The sequence below is a fragment of the Pocillopora verrucosa genome, chromosome 11 (genome assembly GCF_036669915.1).
Source record: "Pocillopora verrucosa isolate sample1 chromosome 11, ASM3666991v2, whole genome shotgun sequence".
In the NCBI taxonomy this organism is placed as follows: Eukaryota; Metazoa; Cnidaria; class Anthozoa; order Scleractinia; family Pocilloporidae; genus Pocillopora; species Pocillopora verrucosa.
Genome location: NC_089322.1, coordinates 19261604 through 19272026, shown reverse-complemented (window position 1 = coordinate 19272026; position 10423 = coordinate 19261604). Strand labels below are relative to the sequence as shown.

At 39.2% G+C, this 10423-nt stretch overlaps 1 protein-coding gene across 1 annotated transcript; it reads left to right on the top strand.

Annotated features, from left to right (window-relative positions):
- Positions 1 to 9205: 9205 nt before the first annotated feature.
- On the top strand, positions 9206 to 9969 carry LOC131780488 (uncharacterized). The gene has a single exon (XM_059097092.2). It carries the CDS (start codon positions 9206 to 9208, stop codon positions 9884 to 9886), a length of 681 nt encoding a protein of 226 aa, XP_058953075.2. The 3' UTR covers positions 9887 to 9969.
- Positions 9970 to 10423: the final 454 nt, after the last annotated feature.

The window sequence follows — 10423 nt, the reverse complement described above, 5'->3', positions numbered from 1 at the left end:
AAACACCTTGGGGAGGGTTTGGTTGAGTGACTTGAGTGAGTTATTGAGAAGTGTAACTATGCAGCTGCACTATTGTTTTCAGTCTCTACAACAATGGCTACACTCAGAAATTACACTTATAAAAGTTTGATTAAATTGATCCCAGTACTCTCTTTAAAATAGTGCAAATTCGGAGGAAACATTGTCAGCCAACATGGCATCTTGTCACGTGATTGCAAACCAAAAATAAACCTACAAATATCTTCTTCATTTTTTTAGTTATAAAGTTAAGGCGGTTTGTCAAATAGATACAATCTTAACCTGTAAAATTGTACACACCTGGCAATCCTCTAAGACCGCCTTGATGGGATCTTGGTTCAGATTGCACTGTACAGGTCTTATGTAGGCGATTGCTTGTCCCAATCCCGCACAGTCGCGTAAAAAGAGTACAATGTATCCTGAATTTGGAGGAATGATGCTTAATTCAGAAGGGCTCAGACCTCGTCGTAGTATTTCAAACCCTCCACCAGCAATTAACTTAGAGTAGCTTTCTTCTAGCTTCGTCTTGACTTCCGTTGCGTTGGCCTTGCTGTTGAAGCAGATTTTTTTGCGGCCTAGACCAGCCTGTTGCAACTGGATTTTAAATGATCTGCTAGGGACTGTCATCTGCTAGACGGAAAAATTCGTGGGCCCACGTATCTCGTTTGAAGAACACTACTATTGTATTCCGTTTCCTTCATTTAGTAGCTGGAGCTGACGACACCGACTGCTGTCACTTGAGAAACTGGTTGACCTTACGCGAGTCGGGTACGGCTGAAATTAAATTTCGAAAATTTTCCAGTACTCGTCTGTCGGTTTCCCGTCCGTTCACTGTACTGGCTACTGGTGCACCGCACCTTGGAGTACCATTTTCGGGACCCTGGGATGTGTGTTCTCTAATGAGACGGGTTGCCTCTTCTAATACTTATAAATTCACCGCTCCTTCATGACTAGCGACTAAATACAGGAATGGCTCCGACCTGTAATTGAATGATTAAAATAGTAAAAGTTAATGAGTTATATCTTAACTCCTTGCTCATGAATATTGTTAACCGCGTGTCTCGAAGCGGAACAATGAAATATCAATGCTAGTGAAAACACCGAAATTCTCAAACAAGAAATGATTACTTACGTAGCGAAGGGAAGGCAGCTTTCTAGTTCAGCGATATTCCGGCGATGAAAAAGTCATTTGCTGACTGGCTCCGCTGACTAAGCTCATATGGTCAGTTCAGGCGGACGACTAGATACTGGAGCCATTCCTGTATTTCACCGCTGACAGGAATAGCTCCGACTCAAACGTTTATTTTAATTTATTTTAATAATTTTTTTTACAATTTTTTAAACAATTTTTTAAAAAAAGTTGTAAAATTTAAAAGTAAAAAAAGTGAGCAGAGGCGTTTCGTCTAACTGTCATAAACTTCTTCAGGAAGTTTTCAAGTTAACACTAAACGCCTATATTTATAAGTCATTTTTATCGGGACTGGGGAGCTGTTTAAAACTGAAAAAGCGACACAAGGATGGGTAACGGTAAAGAGTTCAGTGAAGCGATGTCAGAGAATGGAAGTATCCAACTTTCGAGTCAAAATGATTACATTTCTCCTTCGCCTATGTTGGCTAGCAAAAGCTTTTCCTTTTCTAGGTCTAGTGGAGTTGTAAGAAATTACCAAGCAAAATTAATCCGCGACTTTCTTCCTTTTGGCGTTGTGCAAAAACAGATGAAGAGCCCGATGAATGGATTTGTCCTTCATGAGAACAATTACCGAAGAAATCAGTTTTCCACGAAAAAAACTCCCTCGATAGCGGCCAAGCCATATTTCTCCAGCAGAGCATACTGTAAATTAAAAACATCGGTCGCAACGTCACGCAACATTGCGTGATTTTCCAAACGTGACATGCAGTTGCTGCAGTTATTTTAAAACTTAGAAACAACATGGCCCTGTAGCAATAAAAGAGGGCTTCACTTGCAAGCACTGTAGACTTCAACATAAGAAGAACCTAATAAATCGCTCTTTCAGTTTTATCTCAGTGTATAAATTATTTCGCTAATACAAAAAAAAAAAAATTAACTAGACCCTGTGAGCAGGGTAACTGGGATACCTGGATGGTACTGGATCCTTGGAATCAAGTGTAGTGATACTACGGGTGTCGGACTAGTATACTGAAATAGTGCGCTTAAGTCTGGCCAAGGGCATACACCTATTTCAAAACATAGGCATGCTATGCATCCAAGAGTTACTTTTTTGTAGGGTGGGTGGATTACTTGAAACATTGTGAGTGATGTCTACATTCTTAGAAAAGGAGAGAAGAATATTAATGAGGGAAAGAATGAAAATGTCGAATTACCTCACTCACAGGTATTTTGAGGTAGATTATGTGTGTTTTGCAAATAAATGTAACCAAAAATAAACTGTATTGGTGCCACGGATACCTGTTAGTACAAAATGCGGACAGCAGACTGCAGACCGGATATAAAATATAGACTGCAGACTGCAGAGTGGGTACAAAATGCAGACTAAGAATCTGAAGATCAGAAAATACAACGGATACACAGGGTATGAGTAAGTTTTATTGATATTACGAGAAAAATGTTCATATTTCGAAATATTTATGGTTGTAAATCGACCATACTTCGTTCCCTATACTATTCCTTATAACGTGTTCAAATTTCCAACAGTTTCTCTCGTAACTTAACACCGAGTCACACAACGCGTGACGCGTTCATAAATTAATCGTTGGCTTTTTCTCGAGACGTGAGCTTGGGCCACCTGTGACAAGACAATTGCGTAAACAATATTTAACATAACAACATTATACACAAAAAAACACAGGGTTTTGGATCACATATTTATTAAAAAAGAATATCCATACAACTACAATGAAAACAAACATAAGATTCACCTTTCCGATCGTGAAATTAAGACCATTCGTACTGTTATCGTAGCTACGTTCCTTGCCATCAAGTGAATCCAACATGTCGTCTTTCTTCACAAGCAGTTTGCATCCACTATAGTTATGTTCTTCAGTCTCACGGTAGTAGTGTTGTTCAATAGATTGCATAGAGTATATGCAGTTTGGTTTCAGATTTCAGATTTTGCTTTTTACGACAAGTGAACGTTTTTCAACTAAGACATTGGCATACTTAGCATACAAGGCATTCAAGGCTTTCATGGCTTTCAAGCGTTTGCGACTCAATCCGTTCCAAAATTACCGCTCAATAACATCTTTCAGTGTGGATTAGCCGCGATTAATACGACTTGTATATGCGTCTGTAAGTATTTTGCGCGTTTGCGCTATGATGCTCCAGGAGATCGCAATCCAAATGCGTCGAAATACAAAGCAACTGACCAAAGAGCTTTAAAAGCAAAAATCTCGTGATTCGTCATGTGACCCGGCCCTGTCCGTGTATGACAACGTCAATCATCATCAAGATAGCACACGTGATCAGCATGTGAACACCTTATTGGATCACAGTTAGTTGGTCGATTTACAACGACAAATATTTCGAAATATGAACATTTTTCTCGTAAAATCAATAAAACTTGCTCATACCCTGTGTATCCGTTGTATTTTCTGGCGATTTCTGCCGTTTTAAGCTTGCTTAGTCACGTCATCTATTTTTATTACGTTGGTAAAATCTGTACAGACATCACAGCAACCAACTCGCGCGCAAAGTAAGAAGACTATATTGAAGGCTTGAAATAATATTGCGATCGATTTTCATCAAGAAATGGGTCAGGAATATTCCACAATAGTGCAAATAATTGTGAAGGCGGATCGCGGAAAAGCGATTGCGTGAACGGCGCTCGGTAAGCTGTAAGATGACATGTTATTACAAAAAAGTAACTCTTGCATGCATAGCATGCCTACGTTTTGAAATAGGTGTATGCCCTTGGCCAGACTTGAGCGCACTATTTCAGTATACTAGTCCGTAGTATCACTACACTTGATTCCAAGGATCCAGTACCATCCAGGTATCTCAGTTACCCTGCTCACAGGGTCTAGTTATCATTCAATCACAGGTCGGAGTCATTCCTGTATTTAGTCGCTAGGCTTTAACAAAGCGCCGCCATGTTTCCAACCAAGACGGGGAGACAGAGAGGAAAATTAACATAATTATAATTTTGGCGGGAAATAAGTTATCTTGTCTAAAACTCGTTTCTGAGTGTCATGCCGAACTGCATGTTAGCTTGACAAAACACTATAATGAAACGCATTTTGGTGGGGGCAAACCAGATGCAGGTCCTGAATGAAAAGTGCCTGATCAACCACTTGAAGATATTGTTCCATATGTAAATGGCCTGAAGTTAGTTGATGATGATCTTCGGGAGCCAAACCAAACTGACTTTTCAACATCAGTAGCACCGATCGGTTCGAAAGATTATAGCCAGTGCACCAAATTTTCATTAAAAGTGAGATGGTTCAACGTGGCATATTTTTTCCTCGAGGAATTACTCCATCGCATTCTAGAAATGGAAGAATATAGGACATATCATATTTGTGTCGGAGAGTTTAAAGAGCGACAAGTAGAGTCACCTCTGAACTTGATCGACCCTATCGGCAGCGGGGATAGCCATAAAGTAGTTGTCGCAAAGGTGAGATACGTTATATCCATTATCTTCAGAGCAACTTAGAGCCAACAGAGATTGACAGAGAAAATGTGAATATACTATATCAGCTTTTTGAGAAAATAACTAAGTCACTACCGTTAAGAAGCCATCAAAGACTTTGTTAAAGATGTATAGGTAATCTTAAACCAATTGCGGATGATCCTCCCAATTATCTTTACAGTTCCGAGTTTTTTTTAGAAATTTTTGCATCTTTTGGGACCAAGTGCAAGGAATGTTTACAATTGAAGCTCAGCAGCGTCCCTTGCTTTCTGTTTCCCTTGCATTCTGTATCTGATGGGGAGAAAAGTGAAGACCACCCAGTATATCTTTTTTAAGAATCTCTACTATGAAGTGTAAAAGAGAGCATCAATTCCTGCATTTGACTACCAATTAAGCATCATAAGAAAGATGTTGGCAGTTTTCAGACTGGTTACCATACAGTTTTAGAAAGTAGTCTTTTTGTTGCTATTGTTTGCATTATGTTTATTTTTATTAATAGTTTTCTGCACTTTAGGCACAGCCAATATTAATATTTATCCATTCCTTATTAGGCTTAACCAGAGTATGCATGAGCTCCATGATTTCTCATTTTCCTTAATGTACTTGCTTGAAATATTAGGGAGGGGGGGGCTTTATGGAAGTAGGACACTTCATTGAAAGGGGGGTGATTCTCAAGTTAGCACAGCAATAGGACAAAAATTTAAAATTGAAAGAACAGATAATGCACATAAGAAATTCTGTTAGCATGTGGAGATAGAAATCACTGGAACTAGGAAGAGACTATTTTCCTGTATTGATTCCTCTGTAGTTTACACTTAAAAAGTTGTAAATAAAGTAGCAATAGAAACAGGTTTTCCTTGTGTTCCTACTATTTACAAAATTTAAGGAGGAGGGTGGGGGGGGGGTGGGGGGCTTTTTCAAGAGGAGCACTTGTTTGACGTTATGACCCAATAGGTGGGTACTTATTTGGAGGGGGGTTTGGTGCTTTCTATGGGGTGGGTGCTTATTTGCCCAGCTTTTAGTAGAGCTTGGTCAATGTGTAAAAATTGGCAGTTGCCGATTTTTTCGAGAAAAATTGAAAACCAAATCTGGCACTTTGATGGGGCATTTGAGCACAATTTGCCCTCCCCCCTCAGGGGGGAGGGGGGAGGGGGGAGGGGGGAAATAAACAAGGTTATCTTCTAAAGTTCAAATGCCTGGGGGATGTTGAATCTTTGATTTGACTGACGCACAAAATCTTTACAATGGAGGTGTGACACAGTCATGAAGGTGCATACGAACCTAAGGCAATCAATTGACAACGAGATTTTCTCGACCCAATGAGTCAGTGATGGATCTAGGGCAGGGGTCCGGGGAACCGGGGCCCCGCCCTTATTTTGGGTAAAGAAAAAAAGAATCGCGGACGGAAGATAAGCCGGCAGGGCATGTAACAAAAAAACCGCCCCGTCCCCCCCTTAGCTCAAGGTCTGGATCCGCCACTGAAAGTTAACATCCGAGTAACTGTGCAGAAAAAGCCACTTATGACTTCAAGAAGATCAGTTTGTCCGGGAGCCTATCTATAATTGAACATTTGCCTCAACTCTTTTCCTATGCTTGGTTTCGCTTCCTCACAATTTCTATTCTAGGTACCAGTCTTTTTATATTAACTTGTTCTCGAGCGCTAACGCTATCATCTCATCATGATCGTTTCTCTTAGTATCAACTGTTTTTATCTCTTGATCCTGATGGAGCGCAATGTTTGTTACCTCAAGTTTATTCCGAGATGGAATCTAGTTGGCTTTCCTCTCTCACAAACTAATCTCATAATAACTTCAGTTGTAGCACTATGGGTTCCCGAGGAAGTGTGCGCTATTTCTTTACTGGGGGAATTTTAAAAAATCACCTAGTTATTTAAGCGATGACTTAACATTGGTTCATTAAGGAGGAGACACGGCTTTAAGTGCAAAGAGTAGTTTAGCTAATTGTTTATTGTTTGACCTTGGATGCTGTCATCGAACCTGTCCCGATTATACCGAGCAACTTTTGGCGTTTGAAGAAACTCTTCAGTTCTAGTAACCTTGAGTAGTTTTTTTTTTTTTCATTTCTAAGCAATTTTTAAACAAAAGATAAGTTTAGAGCACATATCAAGTACCAAAAAGTCAATAATTTTATAGAAAATTCCAAGAGATGTATATTTTAGACTCTAAGAATGCAATCAGTAATGCTAGTTTCGTTCAAGTTCCCCCATATCATTTGGCAAGACGTCAAATGAACTATGTGTTTTATTCCTTTAGACTTGAGGGCATCCTTAAATTCCTCCCATATTTGCGAGCAACTCTTTAAAGTTAAGTTTCAAGCTACCTTTCATGACCGATGTTAGTAACTATCGCGAAGAACGACTGAAAATAAAGCTTTAACTAACGTTTATATACAAAGATCAAGAAGTTTGAAATTCAGGTGACAGCTTTTTGGATTTTTGGAATTTTTTTATCATCTTAATAGCAGTCCAGTGAGCAATTTTCCTGTATGTTTTATGAGTCGGATCTTGCTTAACAAGATTGGATTTGGATTCCTCAACAAGTGATGCTGAAATAAAACTCCCTGGATTTGTATGCATAAGGTTAGATCGCACTAGCAATAAAGAGGGATATGGCGGAGTTGCTATGTATGTAAGAGAAGATTTGGCGTTTCGTTTGCGGAATGATATCAATACTGGTGGACAGGAATGTTTATGGATTGAGTTAATTCGAGATAAATGTAAGCCAACGTTATTATGTTGCGCTTATAGAGCACCAGATGCCGATCTCCGCACTTTTATTTCGTCTCTGCGAGATAGTATGCCTGCTGTTGATCTTGAAAAATCGGATGTGGTCATTTTAGGAGATCTAAACGCAAACATGATGCCTAATTCAAAATTGCCCAAGAAAGACAAACAACTACTTCTCAACTTCTCGGGCGCTTTTGACTTCACACAGCTGATAAAAGAGCCTACTCGAATATCTGACACCTCACGGACCTTGATTGACCTGATTTTTGTCAATAATGAACATCGCATTGTTAAATCTGGTGTTGTTCCGTTTCCATTGAGCGACCATTACCTGGTGTTTTGCATTCTAAAGACTGGTGTGCACACAAAAGCACATCCAAGAATGTTTGAGTATCGCTCTTACAAGAATTTCGATGCGAATTCATTTAACGAAGATCTTAGGAATGTTCCTTGGCACGTCGTTGATAATGAAAACAATATCGATGACGCTTTATTAACTTGGAACAAACTGTTTTCAGAAGTTGCAGACGATCATGCACCTGTCAAACGACGACGTGTGAAGGGAACACCTCTTCCTTGGATGAATAGCAAAATTAGCGAATCAATGAGAGATCGAGACTGGTATCATCGTAAAGCACGTAAATCGAACTCAGAAAAGCACTGGAACACTTACAGGAAACCGAGGAACAAAGTAAACCGCTTAGTAAAATCTGCTAAGTCGAAATATTACTGTGACATGATCGAGGAAGCCAGAGGAGATCACGGCAAAATGTGGAAAGCTGTAAACGAAGCATGCAATCGTAATTCATCCTCAGAAAAGGTTCAGTGCATTATTTCCGATGGCATTCAGCACACCACTTCCAAATCCATTGCTGTTGCTTTGAATAGCTTCTTTGCATCCATAGGCAAGCGCCTAGCTGACAAAATAACGACTACCTGGTCGAATTGCAACTTGGTTTTAGAACAACCGTTGTCTCAGTTCCAGTTAACTGAACTAGAGGAATCGTTTGTGCTTCAGCAGCTTACCTCTTTGAAGACAAATAAAGCAATTGGTTTGGACAAAATTAGTGCTAGACTACTCAAGAGCTCTGCTAATACAATCACTCCCTCCATCACTAAGCTGTTGAATCGATCGATTCTTACTGGTAAATTTCCTAAATTGTGGAAATGCTCAAAAATTACAGCCTTGTTTAAATCAGGCGACCGGTCAAATGCTTCGAACTATCGACCTATCTCTATTTTACCGACACTCAGTAAAATTCTCGAGAAAGCCGTGCATTCCCAGTTGTACCAGTACTTGGTTATTAACAACCTTCTCACAAGGAAACAGTTTGGATTCAGGAAGGGGCTCTCTACTGAATCTGCTTTGACATCATTTGCTGATGAAGTCTTATTGAACATGGAACAAGGTAAACTGTGTGGGGCCGTGTTTTTGGATTTAACCAAGGCTTTCGACACCGTGGACCATCGGATTTTGTTACGCAAGCTTTCCAAAATTGGTTTATGTGAGAACTCGCTTCAGTGGTTCCGCTCTTACATTACTGACAGGAAACAGCGTACATGTTGTGGGAATGAGTTGTCTGATGAATTGCCAGTTACCCATGGGGTCCCTCAGGGAAGTATTCTGGGTCCTCTTCTATTTGTCATCTACATTAACGATTTGCCAAGCGTTCTAGATGCCTGTCAAGCATCACTTTATGCAGATGACACGGTGATCTACTGCTATGGGTCTTCCTCTCAGGAGCTGACTGAAAAGCTCAACCAAGACCTCCTGGCTGTGGCGAAATGGCTGAATGAACATAAGTTAACTCTGAATCTGGACAAAACCAAATGCATGCTTATAGGCAGTAACAAGAAGTTACAGAGGAAAATAGCTCTAACTGTTTCAATCTTTGATCATTGTATAAACAATGTTACTTGTTTTAAATATCTTGGAATCTTAATATCGTCTGATTTTTCGTGGACAAATCATGTCGAATACATGGCAGGGAAAGTTAATCAAAGGCTTGGCCTACTTAGATGCATTAAGCATTTGTTACCGTTTAAGGCGCGCATCCTTTTTTATAAAAGCCTTGTTATGCCCTTATTCGAGTATGCTGATTTAGTTTGGGGTGACAAACATAATGTAACTTTAATGTCTAATTTGCAAGTGCTTCAAAATAAGGCGGCTAAAATAATATTAGATCGACCACTGTATTCCTCTGCGTCTGATGCGTTAACTACACTGAAGTGGTTAACACTAGAAAAAAGGCGCTTCCAGCGCCGATGCGTACATGTATATAAATGTCTTAATGGTCTCACGCATCACGAATTAACATTAGTCACTCAGCAAGAACAGCATAGTTACAACACAAGAAATAAAGCAAACCTCAAAATTCCATCCGTGAAAAGAAACTGGGGTAAACAAAGAACTGGCTATCATGCTGTAAGTGATTTTAACTCGCTGGACAAAACTATACGAGCCTCTGATAATGTAAATATTTTGAAGCGTCAGATTTTTAATTCATTGATTTAAGTTTTGTATTACACATAAGATACATTAGTTTTTAGTAGCATCTTTTAGCATTTTTATTCATTGTAAATTTTTAATTTTTAATTTTCGAGGTCCTTTTTGTAAACCACTTTTTAGTGAAAAAGTTTCCTCATTAAAGATTGTCATTATTATTATTATTATTATTATTATTATTATTAACAACCTGGTCGCTTATCTGCGACGTTAAAAAAGTGTCAGTCCCCTTTTCTGTCATTGATTATCCTTCTTGACCCAAATACGAACAATTTGCGATAGCCGAAGCGTTGCTTGACACGTCTTGCCAGGTTACTAAGTGTATTACTGTCCACCAATAGATCATAACAAGAGAAAAAATTATTTTCTCTTGATCCTAAGTAAGAACCGAATAAAATGCGTGAATGATTCACCTTATTATATTATTGAAATTACTCAACGACACTAAGTTAAAGAATTTTTCTAGTATAAACCACACAGATACCAAAAGTAGTGTACTTTAATCAATATAACGGAAAATGGTCGGAAATTTAACTCTTGCGCGCG